The sequence below is a fragment of the Liolophura sinensis genome, chromosome 8, assembly GCF_032854445.1.
Source record: "Liolophura sinensis isolate JHLJ2023 chromosome 8, CUHK_Ljap_v2, whole genome shotgun sequence".
NCBI classification, from domain to species: domain Eukaryota; kingdom Metazoa; phylum Mollusca; class Polyplacophora; order Chitonida; family Chitonidae; genus Liolophura; species Liolophura sinensis.
Genome location: NC_088302.1, coordinates 50,994,397 through 51,017,499, shown reverse-complemented (window position 1 = coordinate 51,017,499; position 23,103 = coordinate 50,994,397). Strand labels below are relative to the sequence as shown.

Below are 23,103 nucleotides of genomic sequence, written 5' to 3'. Positions count from 1 at the left end.
AATAGGTTCTTCTTGTGCTAGCTGTGGTTTCGTCCACCCATAAACCTGAACACCGTCATCCAAGTAAAATATTCTTCAGCATCGTGGGCTCAAATCAAATAAATAGATAAACAAACTGAGATACTCAGAACCTGAGAAACATCCATAACTTCCATAAATCGGTGCAAGTATGAGTTTTGATGTAAGAACAATTTGACAAGGCCAAGGAGGGCAGCAAGTTATAAGACCAACATCCGACAAATCATGTGCCAAGTGGAACAAATTGCAGTGTGTCCATCTCTAATAATAATGAGAAAATCCGTTGGCTTTCATCAAAGTCTGCTATCACGCCTGCTTGGCACAGGTTAAGAAATCCATCGAAGCATGATATTATCATGACATGTTATCAGCAAACAAAATAGGTTTACATAATATGTTCCGTGGCTTAGCTTGTCGGCATGGTCAAAATACGTAGGCCGTCAAGTTTAATTTTTGAGAGTTTGTTTAAAAAAGAAGACGCAATTACACATATTGTGTAAGCGCTCACCAGTGTGGCGGGACTGTCGTAGACGCAATGTTACAGAGGTGATGTACACACAAACAAAATGGTACAATAATTGATTAACCCGAGGTGAATGGTTTGCCCTAACTTTAATGGCTGTGTTACTGACATAGAGTTTAGGGGGCTGTTTAAAAGCTGCAATTCAATGTCAAACATGCGAAAACTGAGTTCATGCCGGTAAAAACTACGTTCATGTATGTCAAAACTGAGTTTATGCATGTTAAAAATAATTCTTGTACAAAGAAGAGTCCCCGAGTCTCCACTAGGGTATAACTTTACGTAACTTATACAATGTGAAAAAGTGAAACGTCTTCTTGCAATCAAATGCACAACTACTAGTTGGAAGCGCAGGAATTTTGCCTCATGCACATTGAACGACATACACACGTACATATTTATCCAGGTTTTGACGCGGGCAGTGTTTCTAGTCCATCTTACTAAACCAACATAGTTCAAATAATAAAGTCATTGTTAGAGAGATTCTGGCGATGTAATTTGTCTCAAGGGACAAGGTGTATCTGAAGCCTGTACTGATACAGGCGTAGTCCGTCCCAAAAGCGGAAAACTTTGACGAGTCGAGGGGTGATATACAAATACGGTGCCTTCGAGCGAGTGAGTGCTTGGGGTTTAACGTCGTACTCAACAACTTTTCAGTCATATGACGACGAGGGAATCCTTAGGGTGCATGCAATGTGCCGAGGGCAAGTGAGCCTCCCCGCCCGAGCCAGTATACTAATACGGGTCAACCAGTCGTTGGACTATCACCTTCACGCTGATCGCCAAGCGAGGAAGTTAGAAATTTCTCTTTTAAAGTCTTAGGTGTGACTCGATCCAGGATTGATTCTGGATCTACCGCTCCCGAAGCGGACGCTCTACCAACTGTGCTATCCGGGCCGGTCGGTGTCTTCGACATGATGTTATAATATGGCAGCACCACAGATACGCCAGTAATGATACTGACCTGCTACAGAGATACAATCATGAAATGATCGAAATAACGACGAAAGACACATTTTTAACACATATCTTGTGGATGCTTTTTGAGTGAAAGACTCCTGGATCAATGTCGGAAAATGTCTTTTTTTCAATCCCGCACAATGGAATGGGCCTCTGTGGGAAAACGTTACCTAGACACAGTAATATTTATTTTCTACTTGGCTCGTGTTTAATGCTGTATCCAAGAACCTCCCTTCGCCAGATATTTGGAGGAAAAAAATGACCTAAGGCCGCAGCTGTTTTCGAACCTCCCCATGGGACAGGGATCGATCAGATGGGACTAGATCAACGCCCTAACCGAGGGCATTGTAGTACTTAAACCACCCGATATAGGTTAAAACTTTCATGGTAGACCCAGAAAAAAGTCCCTGGCCCTGATCGATGTATCGACTCTGATATTTGCACATCACTTGAAACGATTATTTTTCCCAGCGGTTACACTCACGCTAATTTCATAAGCTGAGTTGATCTTTAGATAGCCTGAATGTAGCCTTCATGGTTTCTCTATAGAAACGAGCCGTAGTAATTGTTACAATGATCGTTCGTAGTAGAGTTAGACAAACAAAACCTAACTAAGAAAGTAAATACAGATAGACTCCAGGAACGTATATAATGATGGGCCTAAATAATGTCTGCCACTAGCATTGGTTTGGATTCATTGTAGAATATACATTACATATTTTCGTACATTAACAGCAATCTAGATTTATGAAAAACTTTGATATATCATATAATTAGTTTTATGGTGCCAAAAGACGGCTTCAGCATATCAATCATGTGACGCCACTGTCTCCTTTATACATGAAGTAACGTCTCACTGAAAGATCAATCCGAAGACACCAGCCACAACGTCCCACCCAGTCACCTAACTGACACAATACATTTTCGACATTATTAGTACATTTTATGTGCATATTTACAAAATCGAAAGCGCCACCATGTTATATATATCCCGAAAACGCACCTGTTTCTTATATTTTCTTTTGCTCATTTTGGCTGCCCGGTTTTGTTTTTTCTGCATGTAAAGTGGTATAATTTTGTAGCAGAGGCTTCACGGTTTCATTCTAGGTATAAATTTGTGTATTTTTCAGGGAATGGTGGGGAAGTAAATGGAAAATTAATTGTGGGTTATGGCCATGTGTGAAGAATACAAGTAACGCGACATCACGTTTCCGGTTTCTCTAACACGGCGCCTCCCATGACCTGGTAAGAATTCCAGATTAAAACTGACGTCAGAGAAAAATGGCTCTGTCCGTTTAAGTCTGCTTATACGCCTCATCCCAAATAACTAAGATTATATTATTTGTTGTCTTTTCTTTTTAAGCTGTTATGTCCTTCTCCTTTCACTGCTTGGTTCATCTGTAAAACGCGAAGGAGGCTACACGTGTCCCTGTATGTGTGCGTCGTGCATGCCGCCAGACGACGTTTATAAATTGCCATTCTTATTACATCTCAGCACAAAAAAACATCAGTGTTCATGTCTGTCCTTAAACAGACATCATGATATGCATGTACCATATGTAAATAGAAATTCACTTGCTTCCTTACTATTAATTGTCCAGGCGACAGTGTACGTGAATCATAGATCACGGCACACAGGTGTGGTGTTTGAGGCAGTCGTTAGTACCGTCGTCACGTGCATATTGTGTTAGGATCTGTCACACGTGCCACACATCTGTATTATAGCACGTGTTCTTAGCCTTACTGACAAGGCTATGTTATGTAACTACATGTTTATACATGTATTGTGCAATTGAGTGCTCCTAAATCAAAGAAGAAAAATATAATAGGCCTTTGGGTGTTTTTCCACTAATGCGCTAAATCCAGCTGAAATATTCCAAATTCATAATAAAATTTTACACCGTAAATTGCGTTAATCTTGAATAGAAAAAAGGATATGTAAATTAAATCCAAGTCCATCCTATTTTTATTTATATCTTTATGTGTCCATTTATTTTATAAATAGGTATAGGGTTAGATGCATAAATATTGGGAATAGGAAATGTAAGAATAAGAATCGTATATATCGTATATATTGAATATATTCTAGAAGTACACACAAGCAGACGTATATAGTTTTAGATGCTGTTAGATATATGGATTATGAGCAGTTAAATATATACAGTCAAATATATAGATATAGGAAAATTAGATAATACACTATATACGTATAGTGTATAGTTGAGACCAATTGGTTGGTGAAATATGACAGATGTGGGAAAATTGGTATGGATTAATATGGGTCTCTAGCCCAGCATTGTCTAGATATAAGCATTACTGGTATCAGCATGTATGCAACTGTATAAACATAGATAGAATCGGGTACATGACGTGTTAGACGAATATAGATATATCTGCAAATTGTATTGGATCAGTGTGTAGAACGCACTCCCAACACCGTCACATCCAACTCACCAAAGTCGTCGACGGCCGCTTGAAGAAGACGTGATTTCCAGGCGTCAAACTGACGCTGACGTTCTGTGGAACACATGTACATAGTTAAAGCTTTGTGACCATACGCACATACTGGGGTGATACAAACACTTCTGATAAATTCCAATGGGTAAACCAAGTGAGAGCACACCTCTTCTCTGTGCAAAGCGAGTTACATTTAGCGGGAAAATTCAAATATTAAATGATGTGGTCATATCTTTTTTTTTTTTGCTCATGTCTTTTTTGTGCGTACATTCCTGAATACAACATTAAAAGTAAATTCAGACAGGAAAAAATGTTGTGATGTACAGTATTGATATGTCTGTAAGCGGTACTTTAATCCGAAGAACAGGTGCGATCTCAAGGAGTTTCTGCCAGACGGCTTTGTCAGCCGCACACAGCGCCCTCACCTGCCCACCGCCCCACCCACCCACGCTCGTCTTAAACGTGCACCGAAAACTTACAGGAAAAGTCAAGAACTTAAAAGATCGTGCACCATAAATAACATTATCGCTGTTTGTTTAGGATCAGCTTACCAAAAGCTATGGCGATATTTGTCTAGACAAACTGTCCACACAATCAAGTGGTCTGACGGGTTTAGGTTGGGTGTTTTAACTGTACACAGTCATATGTCGGTGAATTGTTCTTTGTTCAGTGTATTTATTGAGTGAAAACAGGCGTGAGGGGAGAACATGAAGTGCAACTTTCGTGAGAGTTTGAAAGTTTCGTAATTTAAACCAAACCCCTTTAATTACACCTTGTGAGAAATTCACGGTTATGCTTTGAAACAAATAAGAGTTTTGTAGATGTGGCTTTTATAACAGCAACTCTCAGTTGCTTTGATTCCCTTTTCAATACCTTACATAGGCATGATGCCATTTCAAACGCATCAGTAATAAATGAATGTTGATAACTGCATGAACTCGCTGTTGGAATCATTCATAAAATTATATCTAGCTGTCAACTAGCTGTCACTAAAAGATATAAAACACGAAGAGAGATATGTGAATACAAATTGTGTCTCTCATGTAACATACATCGGTACGTTTGGTGTATAAACACAGCAAATCAGACTTCCTTGTGACAAGAAACTGCTTTAGCTAGCACAGAGAATTTTTGACAGTTATTTTCCTCATCAATTTCGCTATGTAACTTTGATTGTAAACATTAATATAACATTCATATCTTTTCATTTAATCTATAGTATTTAAATGATAAACTGTTTGATGTACCTAGCAAGGTAATGCCATGCTACAAGAAACACAGAAATATATAACCTCTAGCAGCAGCGTTAACTTGGATGAGACAAATACAGCAAATGACCAAAACTGTGAAAATTTGATGGCAAGTTGTGAGCTTGATACCAAGTATAACCTGATTAGTCAATGTAACACTGATGACAACTGCTTCGTTATCAGCTGAGTACTGAATTAAACTGAGGTTCTTTGAGTTGAAGTTTGACGCCATTTTCTCAAGTCACCAGTGTATGGGATTTTCATTTGGTCAGTTTTTAATAATTATAGATGAGGTAAGGACATTTACAAGGCAAGTTAAGATATATTGTATCTAAGTCGAGCATGAACGTATATGGGGACTGGGAATGTGGGGACCATCATAATACGTGATACCCCGATACTCTGCCTAGGGCTTAGTGCAGCGGTATACTAATAACAAAACACCGGGGGCAAGTCAGCTGACTTTTCTAGCCTAATATCGTAGCGGCCTCAATACACAATTCTCACTGTTTAACAGGACTTTCCCACATTCCCTTTCACTGACATAAATACTGTACATAAATGTATAATTAACAGCGAAATCCCAGTCAACCTTAACGCCAGGCTGTTTACATTTACGCTGCTTGTCTCCGCCGAACAGACAAAAACAAGATCTGACAAATGCCGCGAAGATCATTATTAAGTAATTAAAAATCGAAAAGTACAATAAAGCCGGGAGCCGCGGCACTAATGCTAATTGCGACAGGCCTGTAAAGAGTTATAAGCCGTGTCTAAGCCGAACGTAGGCAATCCCTGAAGGCAAGGAAACAAATATAGCCCGCCGTGTATCCATCTTTAGGCTATAGTGTAACTATACAGGTGGTGTACTGGGTCTGTACACGATCCTCCTCGTGGGCTGTAGAATTACACAGCTCTCTGTTTATACCTACATTATTGCACCCGTGTCTATATTTGTTCATTAGACCACATACTGGAGAACTGTTCACCTGTACAAGGGTGGTCAGTTACCATAGAATTGTAGAATACGACAAAGAAGGAAAGCAACTATGTACGTCTTTCAAAGATGTACATGCGCGAGCGGACAGCTCTTGATTCCTAACTTGGATGAAGACTGAACACAAAACGTATGTGATCTCACAAAGTTGATATAGATAGATCTCATCTGTATCTTATCAAAATTCTATGGTAATTCCCAAATCGTTCTTAAGTATACTGTATATTCAGACTTTCTGAAGCGGGTTTTCTTTCCAGTTTTTTCGGCACATTTATCAGGCTTAAAAGGTTTTACAATTAAATTACTTGAGTGGTTATTAAACCTCAGCAGTAGCCTGTAATAGATTAAGTGAATGGGCATTAATTCCACCAATTTGATAGCCTGGCTTTAGACTTAGGCCGACAAGATTTAATTTAGTTATTATGTAATGTAATTTTTAAACTAAGGGTCTAGTAAACTACCTGTTGATTAATTGTAAGAAAATAACAGCTGAAACGGTTGTGGGTGTGGGATTTTGGAGGCTGTTAGTGTCAAGGAAAAAGTAATGTCCAGTTTAAACGATCAGAAACGTTTACCAGATCGAGCATGCAAAACCACGAACATATGAAATATACGCTAAACTGCAAAATAGTCGGTAAAATACTGGTGACGCGGTCACTACACTGTTATGTTATAAAACTATGCATACCACCATCAACACTGGCTGAAAGGTAAAACCACATTGTGATAGCCTTAGGGGAAGAATAGTATATGGTTGGTATACGGTTAGTATTTGTTGTATATCATAGGGTTTGTCAATGCACCCATATACCAGCCTCCAGCAGGGAAATGTCCAAGAACGTTTAGCAAATCCTGGTAAGCATAACGCAAACGAATGACAAGAAACATTTTTTAACTGTATCGAAAAAAAAGACAAAAAAAGGACAAAAAACAACAACAACAAAAACAGTTCTGATGTTCCAGGGACAATGTATAGATCATCTGGAATATGTCTCCTCTTCTGCGTTCCGAGGTCAAATTGTGTATACACATCGCCTCAGTCCAATTCAATATAGAGTACATACATGTTTATGGCCGATGCCCTTAGGGTGGAGTGGAAATATTGATACCAGTATGGAACCGATTGGCAGAGATTCAGAATGAGTGATTATGGCTTAGCCCACATCCAGCAGATTCGGAGATTCTGTTTACACTTGCCGATTACATTGCAACACTACTGTTAATACGATAAAAAAGACAAATTTGTATACATTTTACTCATTAAAACTTTTATCAATGTTGATACGGTATGAACCTATGTATCGGAAAAAATTGGTAAAATACGTTAAGGAGAATTTGTGGTAATCCCCGTTGTTTAGAAAATGTACAGGTGTACTATGGAAAGTACAAAAATGTGCTTGGTGTGAAATCTAGTAGTTATGTACAGAGATCACAGTGATAGTGACATAACTGACACAGTATAACCTCATTGTGAGCATGGTCAGTAGAAAGCTTGATGGAGTCGCGCAGAGGGTAACAGAGTTTGGTTTTCTTACATCAAGGGCCGAGTGGTGTCGGCGGAGGTCAATATTCATGACACAAGAATATTTGGCAAGAGGTAGTCACATCGTCATGGACCGAGGTCATGGGAAAATAGGCGAAAATCTGCACACAATAAAGGATCTCAACATTATGTGGCTGTCAAACACGTCAACACGTTAACTCCAATATGCTGTGCTCCAATGAAATTTAAATATCTGTCAAAAGTGTGTAATGTGTAGTGTTATGTAGTCTCGCGTGTATATAGACCCATTAGTGTAACGTTAAATATAGGGCCAAACCTAACATGTATCGCGCATTCTATTATGGGATAGCTTCCCAGTGTCATGGCATCCTGAGGTAAACGTGTTCATCAGTTCAAGTCAAATCCTGTTTGGTGTTATCTGTTTACCCACACTAGATCGTAACAGCGTTAACACTACATAAAGTTACGTATGTGAAGACAAATTTAAGTCGCGTGAATACTCCATGTTCGGTGGAAAATAACAGCAATACGAAGCAACCTAGGACATTCTGACAAACCACCCAAATGATGCCGTCGTCCCCATTGGAAAGGTGAAAAAAAAACTTACCCTGAATGCAGCAATAACAACAACAAAGCATGTAACATGAGAGGCCTTTTGGGCAATGAAGTATCGCACTTAAAGGTTATTGTGGGTTTCCCCCGGGCTTTCTCCGGTTTCCTCCCACAATAATGCTGGCCGCCGTCGCATCAGTGAAATATTCTTGAGTACGGCGTAAAACACCAATTAAACAAACAAACAAACAAATGAAAGATATTGTGTGTATTAAGCTATTACAGCCGTGTCGTATTAGGTACGTGGCCAGCTAATTGCTATTCGCTTTGAGATTTTCGATCGATGAGATGGGAACACTGTACGCATGTTTTCAAACTACATCTGTATCAACATGTCGCCATTCTGTAAATATTTAATCTCCCCTTTAGCCTATCTCCCCTTATCACTTGCCCTTATCAGCTAGCTGCGAATAGCTACCACACTACACCACTACCATTAGGGCGTATACGATCACAAGATAATACAAGCCGCAAAACGTGTGATTATCTCCAATAACGCGTGGCTAACAAAATGTATTACCAATAAAACATATTTGTACACGCGATTGTACAATCTAAATACTTTTTTCCCTGGCTGACAGATGTTTTTAGCCACTCTAACTTTCACCCACTGTGTGAATTTGCATTTTCTTTGAATCTTTTCGAACACTTAAAATGGTGTGTATAGTATCTCTTTATATTCCGTTTGTTACTTTTCTGTTAATATTGGTTCAAAGCGTGTGCCGATGAAAGCGTCAAAGTACTCAGCTCAAACATTGACTAAGATAAAAGATTTTTTCACATACCAACTATTAGGCCTAAATGTGGTCTTCGCTTTGCTTTTAACTCACTTTGTGATGCATTTATCTGTCGTGAATATGGTACAATGGGATTAACAATGTATATAACATACTGACCAAACATATCAAGTGTTTATTGAAAGCTCATTCGAGAAAGGCGCATAGTACAAAAGAAATTCATCCGAGTTTTGTTCAAATCGAAAGGAATTACATTTCATTTGCAATATAATACTGTACATGTAGAGCATGTCCGCTAAGCAAGGCTGACTTGGACAACATCATATACCTAACAATAACGACAGCTGAATGCTGCCTTTACAATGACTCATTTCAAAGTATATGCCAAAGTTCAGGTTACACTGTATATTGTGAAAGTCGTTATAGTCATAACCCAGATGGTTACTCTTAGTGAAAATTACAAAGAGCATGTGTTACTCTATTATACGACCCAATGGTTTCAGGTTGTAGTCAAAAAAACTACGTCCGTGTTGTAACGGACGAGTGAAAATGCCATTTCCTGTTTCCTTTGTTTCGTGCCACATTCTACTTATGCTTTCAGCATTATATATAAGCATGAAAGACAATGACTGCGTAAAAAAAATCAGTCTATCATTTGTAATCTGATAAGAAAACTATTAGGAACATTATATCGTACTGACCATTGAGAAATAACAGAATATGTTAGACTAACACTTGGCTTTGTACTCGAACAGCAATTGTATTAGAGCACAGCAGAGACAATTAGCCCAATTTCTTGTGGTACTTGAATGTTAAAGGTTATTATAACGCACTTAGCTTGGTTATACAATGGCTATAGGACGACAAGTATTAGTGAAGCGTTTTGTGTACCATGAATTTATACCAGCAGAGCCTAACTGAGGTAAATTGACATTGTGGCGGCTCTCAATGTTATGTGCAACCATTTGCCAACTGTCACACTGTTTACTCATAATGTTGTAGTTTCTTATAATGACGTATGGCCGAGTGATCAAAAGTGCCAACCTCAAGACCACAAGTCTCTTGCTAATAAATGCTGGCTTTCATCGGGAATTTCACCGGATACGTTACAAGGTGATCTATATTGTTATACAAATCAGCTATATTATTAGAAATTCTAGATGCTTGAGACACATTCGATTTCAAAAATAATTCAAAATACTGGCGGAAACATCATAGCATGTCGTAAACATCTACGACAGCGACGCTGTTTAAAATTATTGTATAATTATAACTAGGATACGAAAGCGGTACAGAACAACCCACATAGAATAAAATCTAATTACAATTCTAACATTTGAATATCGCCTCAGCCTTTCAGTTCTCACGACATTTCAAGAGGACCAGGTGGTCCAGAGTGAGCATACATTTGCTCGATCTAATCACTGTGACTTATCGTCACCATCAACAGAACTGGTACATTGCTTAGGGCGATTTGCTCTTGTTCAACGTTGTTCACTTCATAAGGGAAACTGTCACTGGTTTTTGCCTTGATGTTTGCTACAACTCTTACTAGTAGTTTTCACTTAACGCCTTTTTAAGAAACAATATAAGGTACAACAGTTAGCCTTTTCTGTTTAAGCTCACAATACTATGTTCATCCACATGCAAACCATTGCACTCTGAAAATGAGCACGAGGACGCAATAAGGCATTACATTCAGTTATTATTGAGTGCTTTACGAACTGAGTATTTGCGATAAAAGTACTTCCCAGCGAACTTGAGGAACCCTTTATACTCCGATGACGTATATGTGTCAATAATTTGTCTGGAATTCTTGGGCGGATCAGATTGGTGAAGCGGTCACGGCCGAAGTCGACAGGGTATTGTCATAATTTGAACTACTGATGCGTAACCTCAGGTGTTCACGTCGTTGAGGCTATATGAAGAATCCATTTTAAGATGGATCAGGCAACCGAGAGCCTATCGGTCACTAGTTTTGCAAGACTGGTCACAGATTAAATAAGCCTGATCGTAGATATTAAGCTTTAAGCACTGGGGCGCATGGCGGGTCAGGGTTAGAAGCAGCTTAGTGCAGTATACAAATGACCAAACACTTTTTCTCCAGACAGTTCCATATCTCAACTTAAGGGATTATTTCATGAAAACATTAGGTATGTTTGTTTTTGCAAGCACGGTAAACAGCTTAAGAATTTCACAATTCCATCAAATGCTTAAATACTTATTTCCACACAGGACATGTTCTTTTAACCTTGACAGTACAGGTATATTGACCCAAGCTGTGACAGGGTGTGGACCTAATGCACATATATGTCATGACAAAGTTTTAAGGTTGCCAGGTTCCTGCAAAATATCGCACTAGAGATATTATATGCCAGTATGGATGGGATGGGAAGAGGTGGTGAAGAGAATGTAGGGTATGCAAAAGTGGAGAGGAAATGGTACGATTCAACCACTGGCGTGAACATACACAATAAAACCATGACGAATATGAATGTACAATGCAGTACTACATCTAGTCAGTGGCTACTAGAGAGTGACATGTTTCAATACAGTAGTTTGCTACACACGCTGATTAAATTTTTAATGTTTCATCTTAACGATGTTAATATTATGCATACGTGGAGCGATCTTTTTATCTCCGTACACCGCGTTTGAGGCGTTACTCGGGTAAGAACAAACAAAAACAGAAGAAAAAAAACAAACAAAACGTTACACTGGACATTGTAATAATATAGGGTATACTCTAGCTGTATTGCTGAGTTATATGAAAACTGGACGTAAATAGCAAATTTCCTAAATTAGTAAATGTCAGAGTGGGCTATTATATTTGGAGAGAGGTACAAAGGTGAGCTGAGAGCAGGTGTTGACCTACTCTGATCTACGACTGTCAAAAACTGACAAAACTACTTTTGTTTTAATATCTACATCCCTGCCATGCAGAAGAAAAAATATGCAGGTAACTGGCAGTACGTTGAGGTACGCTACCACAACGCACAGCACTACCTGTAGTTAAGACGCAGTATTGCAATTTATAACACCTGTTTTATTTAAGATACCTACCATTTGCACTCAGGTAACAAGTAGAAAGGTAAAAACTTACCTAGGTTCGCCATCGTGAAATAAATGGAGGGTCAAGCCCTGGATTATCTGTGCACGCCGGTTACGTGTGTAATCCAAGGAAATCCCCGCCCTTCTACAGCTCCTGTTTGCTAGTTTGTGTACTACACGACGGCTGTACGAAGGGCACCCTGTCCCAGCAGCCGTGACAAGGATTGTCGAGCTGTATGTAATACTCAACCGACGCTATGCTTAACTACTGACGCACTCAATGCTACGACATGCCGCCGACAGCTTCCCGTCTCAATAAGTAGAGGGAGGACAGCCAGCTCTTCAGGTTGAGTTCACGCCTGACTAGGCCTTAGTTGCGCGATCTCCCCTCAGCTTGAGTCTATCTCGCTCCTGTCACTTGTTTCCCTACACTACCTCACAAGCCGCCTCCGCGCGACCCGCCACTTAATCGTTACCTAGGTACGAACTTGCACCCAGACATAGTGCATGTATTTATGTCTATATACACAGTTGTATTGTCTTATCTATCGACTGAACGAATATATCAGCGTATAATGATTTATGCATTGGGAAATGCGAGTATTGCCTTGGGTAAAGAAGTGGATGCGTAGGGGTCCTTCTGCTTGTTTGATTACCATGAGTTTCTACTCTTTAATTTAGCTTACTGAGATATCTTGTGTTAAGTTAGGACTATTCCACCCGGTATGGAGCCAGTGCTGGCGACCAGATATTGGGGGGGGGGGGGGAGGGGGGGCGCGCTATTAATTTCTCTTAGCGGTGTTTGTTTATGGTGGGAGTAATCAAACCCAGGGCAGGGTGTTGTCTAGCTTCTCAAGGCTTCGACTTCTGAACAGGAGTGACAGTCCATAGATAAGGACATGACTGGCAGCAAAATGATTTGTCAAAACTGGTTTGTTGTCAGTAGTTTTCTGTCTCTCCACGACTTGAGAAATATTGATTTTAAGATTTTAATATCCGTTATATAACGCCTTTATCAGCCGCCTTGCCTTCACGTTAAAAGTGTGAGACTTGCGACTTGTACACAGGAAAGGCATATGGCTAAGTTGAGTGAAACCAATGACAACTGATATCTTGTCACACAAAGCCTTTCTAACACAGAAAAGTGAAACCAGCGGCATTGTGATAACTGGTACCTTTTCACACATAACCCTGCTGACATATGGAAAGTGAATGAAACCAATGGCATTGTGATAACTGGTACCTTTTCACATATAACCCTGCTGACATATGGAAAGTGAATGAAACCAGGGGCATTGTGATAACTGGCACCTTGTCACATATAACCCTGCTGACATATGAAATGTGAATGAAATCAATGGCATTGTGATAACTGGCACCTTGTCACACATAACCCTGCTGACATATGGAAAGTGAATGAAACCAATGACAGCTGCTCCCTGGTCATACATAACGTTTCTGAAATATGGAAAAGTGAATAGAAACAAAGGCATTGAGATAAGTGTTACTTGGTCACCTATAGCCTTTCTGACGTATGGCAAAGTGAGTGAAACGAATGACATCGTAATAACTGATATCTGGCAACACACACGGTGTTTTTAAAATCGCCACGTGACATAACTGATATCGGATCTTACAAAACCCCTTTGTCTACTCTCCTCAGAATTTTATCCCAACTAATTATGACAGTGTTTAAATTCTAGCACTTGAAACCACATATGATAGCTGACAAAGAGTCCTTGATAAGCATTTCAGCTGTAAAGACCAGCCTATATCCTGCACCATCATGGTTGGATGTTTAGATGTACCGTTACTGAGTGCGTCTCATTTCCCTCCATTACTTGTCTAATGCTCGCGGCAGCTGTTGCAGGTATAGTCGTTACGATCTGACACACGCATGCAGAAACACTCTACACAACTCTGCCTTCTCTGGAGAATCCACTGACAGTCTATCGTCCCATCATACGTCCATACTGGTATCTACAACAGGTTACAACCACTGGGGTCAGAACACCAGCCTATAGAGACACATCAGATCGTTTCCCGTTAGACGATGCCATTTTATCATTAACTGTAGGCCAGATTTTGTCTGATGATGTTACAACATGCCTCGTTGGTACGTACTCGTGGCATTCCACGTCGATATCCCACAGCTATAGATGTATTTTATATGAAAATGACATCGACTGCTTTGTTTTAATCTATTGGATGATGCAACGTTTTTTTCGGCAAATTTTGTTTATGATTTCCTATCATGTCATAGTATGGTTTGCCATGCTCTTCGTATTGTACAATCAGTTTTATTTTTACTTGCAGATTTGGTATATGCTCATTTAGTAGATTGCTTGAATTCACGTATGTACTTCATATCCTATGATATAGCTTGGATATGGCTATAATAAATATAAGAATATATATATATATATATATATATATATATATATATATATATATATATATATATATATATATATATATATATATATATATTTGATATAATAATTTGATATAATAATGACGAAAGATCTCTTTCCAAGCTCCAGTTTTACGATACCGTTTCAGCACCACATCACTAACTACTTCATGTTTTTTTCGCGAGCAATTGACTGAAGCCCCTTTTTCAGACAATAGCTGTCAGTAAAATTCGTGTGACTGTGGTGTTTCTTTACCAGAAAAAATTATACCTGAGTAAAGAGAGCCAAGTTTCGGATTCTCCTTAATAAGTGTACAGGTACCGATGATTGTGATGAGCAGTTCCGTAAATTTGTTTTATGCAGGTGATGTTATATTCTGATAAGGACATAGTAAACACTAAACTCTGTAGTGAATGTGTACAAACACAGGGCACGAGTTAACAGTGTCCAGTAATGTTTCACAATATCTGGTATACTCATGTGTACACTCAACTGCGTGCACCTGTAGGACAATACAATCACGCATATCACCAGCATTGTACATTCACGTGCGCCAGCGATACTGTACAATGTCAGGCACCTACAGTGTTGTACACCCTCGTGCATCGGCAGTATTATAGAATGTTGTGCCCCAGCAATACTGTACAATCTCATGCACCTTCAGTGTTGTATACCCTCGTGCATCGGTAGTATTATAGAATGTTGTGCCCCAGCAATACTGTACAACCACAGGCACCTTCAGTGTTGTACACCCTCGTGCATCAGCAGTATTATAGAATGCTGTGCCCCAGCAATACTGTACAATGTCAGGCACCTACAGTGTTGTACGCCCTCGTGCATCGGCAGTATTATAGAATGCTGTGCCCCAGCAATACTGTACAATGTCAGGCACCTACAGTGTTGTACACCCTCGTGCATCGGCAGTTTTATAGAATGTTGTGCCCCAGCAATACTGTACAATCTCAGACACCTACAGTGTTGTACACCCTCGTGCATCGGCAGTATTATAGAATGCTGTGCCCCAGCAATACTGTACAATCCCAGACACCTACAGTGTTGTACGCCCTCGTGCATCGGTAGTATTATAGAATGTTGTGCCCCAGCAATACTGTACAATCTCAGACACCAACAGTGTTGTACGCCCTCGTGCATCGGTAGTATTATAGAATCTCGTGTACAGTCAGCACTGTAGAATCTCGTGCCCCAAGAATACTGTACAATGTCAGGCACCTATAGTGTTGTACACCCTCGTTTATCAGCAGTATTATAGAATCTCGTGTACCAGCATCACTGTAGAATCTCGTGCACCGGTAGTATTACAGAATGCTGTGCCCCAGCAATACTGTACAATCTCAGGCACCTACAGTGTTGTACACCCTCGTGCATCGGCAGTATTATAGAATGTTGTGCTCCAGCAATACTGTACAATCTCAGGCACCTTCAGTGTTGTACACCCTCGTGCATCGGCAGTATTATAGAATGCTGTGCCCCAGCAATACTGTACAATCTCAGGCACCTTCAGTGTTGTACACCCTCGTGCATCGGCAGTATTATAGAATGCTGTGCCCCAGCAATACTGTACAATCTCAGGCATCTACAGTGTTGTACACCCTCGTGCATCGGCAGTATTACAGAATGTTGTGCCCCAGCAATACTGTACAATCTCAGACACTTACAGTGTTGTACACCCTCGTGCATCGGTAGTATTATAGAATCTCGTGTACAGTCAGCACTGTAGAATCTCGTGCCCCAGCAATACTGTACAATCTCAGGCACCTTCAGTGTTGTACACCCTCGTGTACAGACAGCACTGTAGAATCTCGTGCCCCAGCAATACTGTACAATCTCAGGCACCTACAGTGTTGTACACCCTCGTTCATCAGCAGTATTATAGAATCTCGTGTACCAGCATCACTGTAGAATCTCGTGCCCCGGCAATACTGTACAATGTCAGGCACCTACAATGTTCTATACCCTCGTGCATCGGTAGTATTATAGAATGTTGTGCCTCAGCAATACTGTACAATGTCAGGCACCTACAGTGTTGTATACCCTCGTGCATCGGCAGTATAAAAGAATGTTGTGCCCCAGCGATACTGTACAATCTCAGGCACCTACAGTGTTGTACACCCTCGTGCATCGGCAGTATTATAGAATGTTGTGCTCCAGCAATACTGTACAATCTCAGGCACCTACAGTGTTGTACACCCTCGTGCATCAGCAGTATTATAGAATCTCGTGTCCCAGCAATGCTGTACAATCTCAGGCACCTACAGTGTTGTACACCCTCGTGCATCGGTAGTATTATAGAATGCTGTGCCCCAGCGATACTGTACAATCTCAGGCACCTTCAGTGTTCTATACCCTCGTGCATCGGCAGTATTATAGAATGTTGTGCTCCAGCAATACTGTACAATCTCAGACACCTACAGTGTTGTACACCCTTGTGCATCGGCAGTATTATAGAATGTTGTGCTCCAACAATACTGTACAATCTCAGACACCTACAGTGTTGTACACCCTCGTGCATCAGCAGTATTATAGAATCTCGTGTCCCAGCAACACTGTACAACTTCAGGCACCTACTGTGTTATACACCCTCGTGCATCGGTAGTATTACAGAATGCTGTGCCCCAGCAATACTGTACAATCTCAGGCACCTACAGTGTTGTACACCCTCGTGCATCGGCAGTATTATAGAATGTTGTGCTCCAGCAATACTGTACAATCTCAGGCACCTTCAGTGTTGTACACCCTCGTGCATCGGCAGTATTATAGAATGCTGTGCCCCAGCAATACTGTACAATCTCAGGCACCTTCAGTGTTGTACACCCTCGTGCATCGGTAGTATTATAGAATGTTGTGCCCCAGCGATACTGTACAATCTCAGGCACCTTCAGTGTTCTATACCCTCGTGCATCGGCAGTATTATAGAATGTTGTGCTCCAGCAATACTGTACAATCTCAGACACCTACAGTGTTGTACACCCTCGTGCATCGGCAGTATTATAGAATGTTGTGCTCCAGCAATACTGTACAATCTCAGGCACCTACAGTGTTGTACACCCTCGTGCATCGACAGTATTATAGAATCTCGTGTCCCTTCATCACTAACACAGTAACCATCTACCATTCCTATCACGCTACTCTGAGATAACTGTCCCCACCTACCCTACCTGAGCTATCTGGTAACTCAGGGGTAACACTGTAACCACTGACCGTTCTTAACCTGTCACGTAACTCTGAGGTAACTCTGTCCCCATCTACCGTACCTGAGCTATCAGGTAACTCAGGGGTAACACTGTAATCATCTAGTGCAGGCAAGTAATCTAAGAGATATCACTTAACACCAAGACAGCACTATAACCATCAACCGTATTTCTTACCCAAACGGGTCGCGCTTGTCAGTAATATGTAGTAGGTGAAACGGGCTGATGATTGTCACCTGGGTATGAACAGGGTATGACTGATTGAGGATGATCGAGGACAGGTTTCTGTTCAAAAAGTGCGAAACATAATATTTTATCCAGTCAAGAAATCGGCTACTAGACATATAAGGATTAAGAGTCAAGTTAGGTATTCAGTTCAACTACCCCTTCCCAGGCTTTCCTTCTCCTGCTCCATATTCAGCCTCATTCTGATGACTCACAGATCAGCCCATTTTTTTCGCTGTATGCCGCCAGGTATTCTGTTAAGATTAGCGAAATGAAACGGAACATTGTCAGTCATCATATGGCTCTATGACGAACGGGAACGGATTCGTCGTGATTCACACAGTGAGGCAGACCTTTATTACACAAGCTTCCAGACATGGCAATCTCCGTCAATGGGTACCACATACTACGATTTGCAGTGCATTGATTCATCCTGCACTATCTGAAACTGACTGACTGAAAGTGCGACCGCTCACGCATAAAACACCTGAATACACCGAGCCCAGCTTTTATGCATACACATGTCATCGATTATCATCATACCATCAGTAAGTGAGTTGGGTGATAAAACCCATAATTATATTTTGGTTTACCTTTAAACACTCGCGGACATTAGACTTATCCTAGCTACCTCCACGTAACTAGCAGCTTGGAAACTACCTGTCTTTTGGTTACCGATCGAAATAACAGCTGATGACATTTATATCATAAAATGTTTGAAGGTCTTTGGCACTGAGCGCACAAAACGTGCTATACCACTTCGGTTGTCACGAACATATCTTGTTTTAACTTAAATTAATATGTAATTTATTGTTAACATATAAATTTGTTCTAAAACGATATGGCTTTTCCAGGGGGTATACGGTTTAGAACAGAATTTCCGTGTCAAACCAGTTAACATCCCATATCCCACTGTTCACATGTGTTGTGAATGCAACACAAGAGCTGTACGTTATATAGATCAGTAGATAACGGATGCTTCGCAGCATCATTTGTCACTGGCAAAAGGTATTAACGGCGTCTAATTACTTGACGTCAAAAACACATTGATTACAAAGCAACTATTTCTTCAAACTGCTCGAGGCAAGGTAACCATTTCAATGCAACAACGGTGAAGTAAATGACTGCCTGTTGTCGTGACCCTGGTTTTTATCACTTGTCAAAGCGAGAGAAGATTTGCGTGATTGAATACAAATGTGTTCATTACAGCACCAACTCTGTTTCGTGCAATGAAAGTAATGCAATGAATGAATGCTTGTGTACTTGTTTTTGCTACCGGATAAAAGGGACGAAAGTAAACGCGGTAACAACAATAACAAATATTTACAACTATTTGTTTTGCTTTTTACACAAAGCTATGACCATACAACAATGTGATATTGCTTAGTCCATATAATGAACATTCGAACAATACGCAATGTGTGGCAGCAAACGCGTTGCCCAGTCTGACTTGTAGTAATGCGTGGACATCCTTATTACAAACTACAAGACTTAGCAACCCGGAACAAGTCCCGAGGTCGAATCCCAGGGTGACTTGAGCCTAGTCAGAGGTCGATCAAGTATCATCCACGAACACAGCCATCATCAAACAAGTGAAAATATTGACCATTACTGTGAAACGTTACACGTTACATACATACACCTTGCATCACATCATTTACTTCATGTCTGAACCGTGGTCTGATCTGATGAACACGCTATAATAGCATTCAACTGTTTGTTTATATGTGTAAAAGGGATAATTTCTTAAGAGGATCGACAACAAAGTTCGAAATATAAGATCTTGTGGCTGGATTTTTTACTCCAAAGTGATTTCAGCGTCATAATCAAGTGATGCTAAAAACAGCGCTAAAACGAACCCTATGTGTTCGCGATGCATGTGAAACCACATGGAGACGATCCACATATGCCCCGGATTTGTCGGGTTCTGTCAGTTTTCCCTTTGTTCCATGTGTTGAATGTCAAAGTTAACTAACTCGAACAGTTATACAAACTGCTTTAGAGGCTTCGAATGAGGAGACATCGCATATAGGTGAAAACTTTTTAAAATATGGGAAAACTAAATCGAGACCTGTCATTATGATATACACTAAACTGGTGTTCAATTTTGTGTTAATGTGAGGATATTTAACCTTTTGAACCCGTGACTGCCCCGTTGAATTTTCGGCAGAAGTCAATAGTTTCCTTGTTATCGTCTTTCCAAATCGAATGTGATGCTGGTGCTGTTTATTGTGCTGCATTAGTTCACGCACACTGTAAAAAGCAAACGCCATAGTTTTACTTTCCACTTGGTTAAATGTTTAGACTCTATATATAGGCAGAACAGGTCAGCAAGTTTGCATCACGCACCCAGTGTACTGCATGATCTGACCGTCCGGCCAAACAGAGCAGCTATGTATCAACAATTAGCCCGACTGGATCGTAATATTACAACTCACCCCTCAGGACACTGGAATACCTCCAACCAGTTGCCATGTTGCTTTACAGCTAAAAACCACCACGTTCTGGCAAGACTTCGTCAGAATTCTGCACGGACTAAAGCTTATCCAGTACCTTCGTAAGAGGTCATTGAAGTTATATGTAGGGTAAACGACTATACCATCCGGTGTCTATATGTAGCAAGAGTTTGTGAATAGGATACATATGCAAAACGTCGTTTTATATGAATTAAGAATGTATAGAGGGTCTGTGGATCAATATCAGAATTCCCTGCTGTTGTTGTTGCTGAATGATGCAGGTGTAACCATCAGTATGTGACTGTCGTTACATTGTTACTCCAATATTCAGCTATCATAATCAATAAACAGGGGCGAAATAATACCAAGCGCTTGCTAAATGTAGACACTTCCATTTTTCTGCAGATCAGCGAACACAGGTTCAGTCATCAAGATATTCATTCTTTCATTTATTCATTTAAATTGTCTAAAGACTATCAGCTGTCGGTACTATTGTGGATAGAAATGCCCACAAAAGTTAACAAATGTGAACGAATACCCTGTAATACAAAAAATATGCACAAATGTCGACTTTAAGTACGTTGTGCGTCGAATTCCCAAATCACGATACAAACGGAATACCTTCCATGAAGCTTCCTCTTTGACTAATACATTAACCTGTGCTAAAGTTACATATAAGAACGCACTGAACTATCAATGTAGATGCTGAATAATGAATGCTATAGAGTTGCTGGAGTGTTTGTGTCTCTGTCCATAACAGGGTTACACTGTGCATGTATATGCCTTTAACTGAATTTTTTTGGCAAAATATTAAATGTCATCGAAACACAACGCGATTCTTTCTACAGCTTAGTCACATGAAGACGAAGGAGTCCTTAGAGTGCATATAATGTTGCACATGTTAATGATGAGTGCATATAATGCCTCCTTGTTGTAGGGGCCGTTTCCAACGTTGTTTTATCTAGTGTTGCTAATTACCTATCAAAGTCTTTACAAATCGTCTTTGTATTTGCACTGTATGTTCATCGTGTTAACTGGAATGAATCGCTACCATATGAAGTATATATGGGACCGTATACTCATAGTGTTAACTTATAGGGATCGCTACTATATGAAGTATATATGAGGCCGTATACTCATAGTGTTAACTTATAGGGATCGCTACTATATGAAGTATATATGGGACCGTATACTCATAGTGTTAACTTATAGGAATCGCTACCATATGAAGTATATATGGGACCGTATACTCATAGAGTTAACTTATAGGGATCGCTACTATATGGCGTATATATGAGGCCGCATACTCATAGCGTTAACTTATAGGGATCGCTACTATATGGCGTATATATGAGGCCGCATACTCATAGTGTTAACTTATAGGGATCGCTACTATATGCGTATATATGAGGCCCGTATACTCATAGTGTTAACTTATAGGGATCGCTACTATATGAAGTATATATGGGACCGTATACTCATAGTGTTAACTTATAGGGATCGCTACTATACGAAGTATATATGGGACCGTATACTCATAGTGTTAACTTATAGGGATCGCTACTATATGGCGTATATATGAGGCCGCACACTCATAGTGTTAACTTATAGGGATCGCTACTATATGAAGTATATATGAGGCCGTATACTCATAGAGTTAACTTATAGGGATCGCTACTATATGGAGTATATATGAGGCCGTATACTCATAGTGTTAACTTATTGGATCGCTACTATATGAAGTATATATGAGGCCGTATACTCCTAGTGTTAACTGGAATTGATCGTTACCGTATGAGTATATATGACGCTGTATATTCATCGTGTTAACTGGAATGGATCGCTACCGTATGGAGTATACATGGGGCCGTATACTCTTAGTGTTAACTGGAATGGATCGTTACCATATGAACGTATATATGGGGCCATATATACATATATACGCCGAATTCGATCGCCACGTCCAATATATGAACGGTTGCAGGCCAAGTGAAACTAAGATACATACCTTGTTTATCAACAACGTGTACACTAGCACGTAAACTAACCGATTTGAAACTAAACAACTGACTGCTTTTCTAATCATGATTCCGTCCTATAATTACGTACATAATATAATTTCTTCGTTCTTTAGTTGTTTGTCTTAAACGCCGTTTTGGAAACTGGCCTTGGATTATTGATCTGGAATGGTCCATTTTGGCTGACGGCTGGTATACGGAATGTCTGTTTCGACGCATAAATTGTACATCTATAGAGTCGACGCAAACTGATCACAGTTTAAAAACTAACGTATTATTTTTAAATGACCACATCATACTATCATTTGAATTTGCCTGTGAATTATCATATAAATTAGTCACATTACGTAAAAATCTACAACCCCTCACCCCAAAATGTCCCGCATCGAGAGAAAACGAACCAGATTATGTTACCTTAAATAGAAATGTTACCTTAGAAGACACAAATAACGATATAAGTCGTCTGTTGAAGACAACAATGCCTACATTATCAAACGAGACACTAGAACTTACCCTTTTCCTGCTCTTCATATTCCCTTACTCTGTTAAAAAAAACTCATGAGATAGAATAGGTTTGAACTCAACTTTCCTCCTGGGTTTTGGTTTGCTCATGTTGGTGCAGTCTAATCCACAGTACTGTCGGGAGCCCTGTAAATCAGTCGTCCTGTGTATCAAATC

The 23,103-nt window shown here is 40.1% G+C and overlaps 1 protein-coding gene across 4 annotated transcripts in view; it reads right to left on the bottom strand.

Moving 5' to 3' along the window:
* The window catches only part of LOC135472764 (uncharacterized), a 29,750-nt gene extending 17,249 nt beyond the window's left edge, over positions 1-12,501 (bottom strand). The window contains exon 1 of one of the 4 annotated variants that reach the window (XM_064752431.1): positions 12,156-12,501. In XM_064752431.1, coding sequence (XP_064608501.1) covers positions 12,156-12,168 — 13 coding nt within the window. In that variant the 5' untranslated portion in view covers positions 12,169-12,501. The remainder of the gene's footprint in view (positions 1-12,155) is intronic. The other 3 variants (XM_064752432.1, XM_064752433.1, XM_064752434.1) reach the window with 3 other exon arrangements.
* Positions 12,502-23,103: the final 10,602 nt, after the last annotated feature.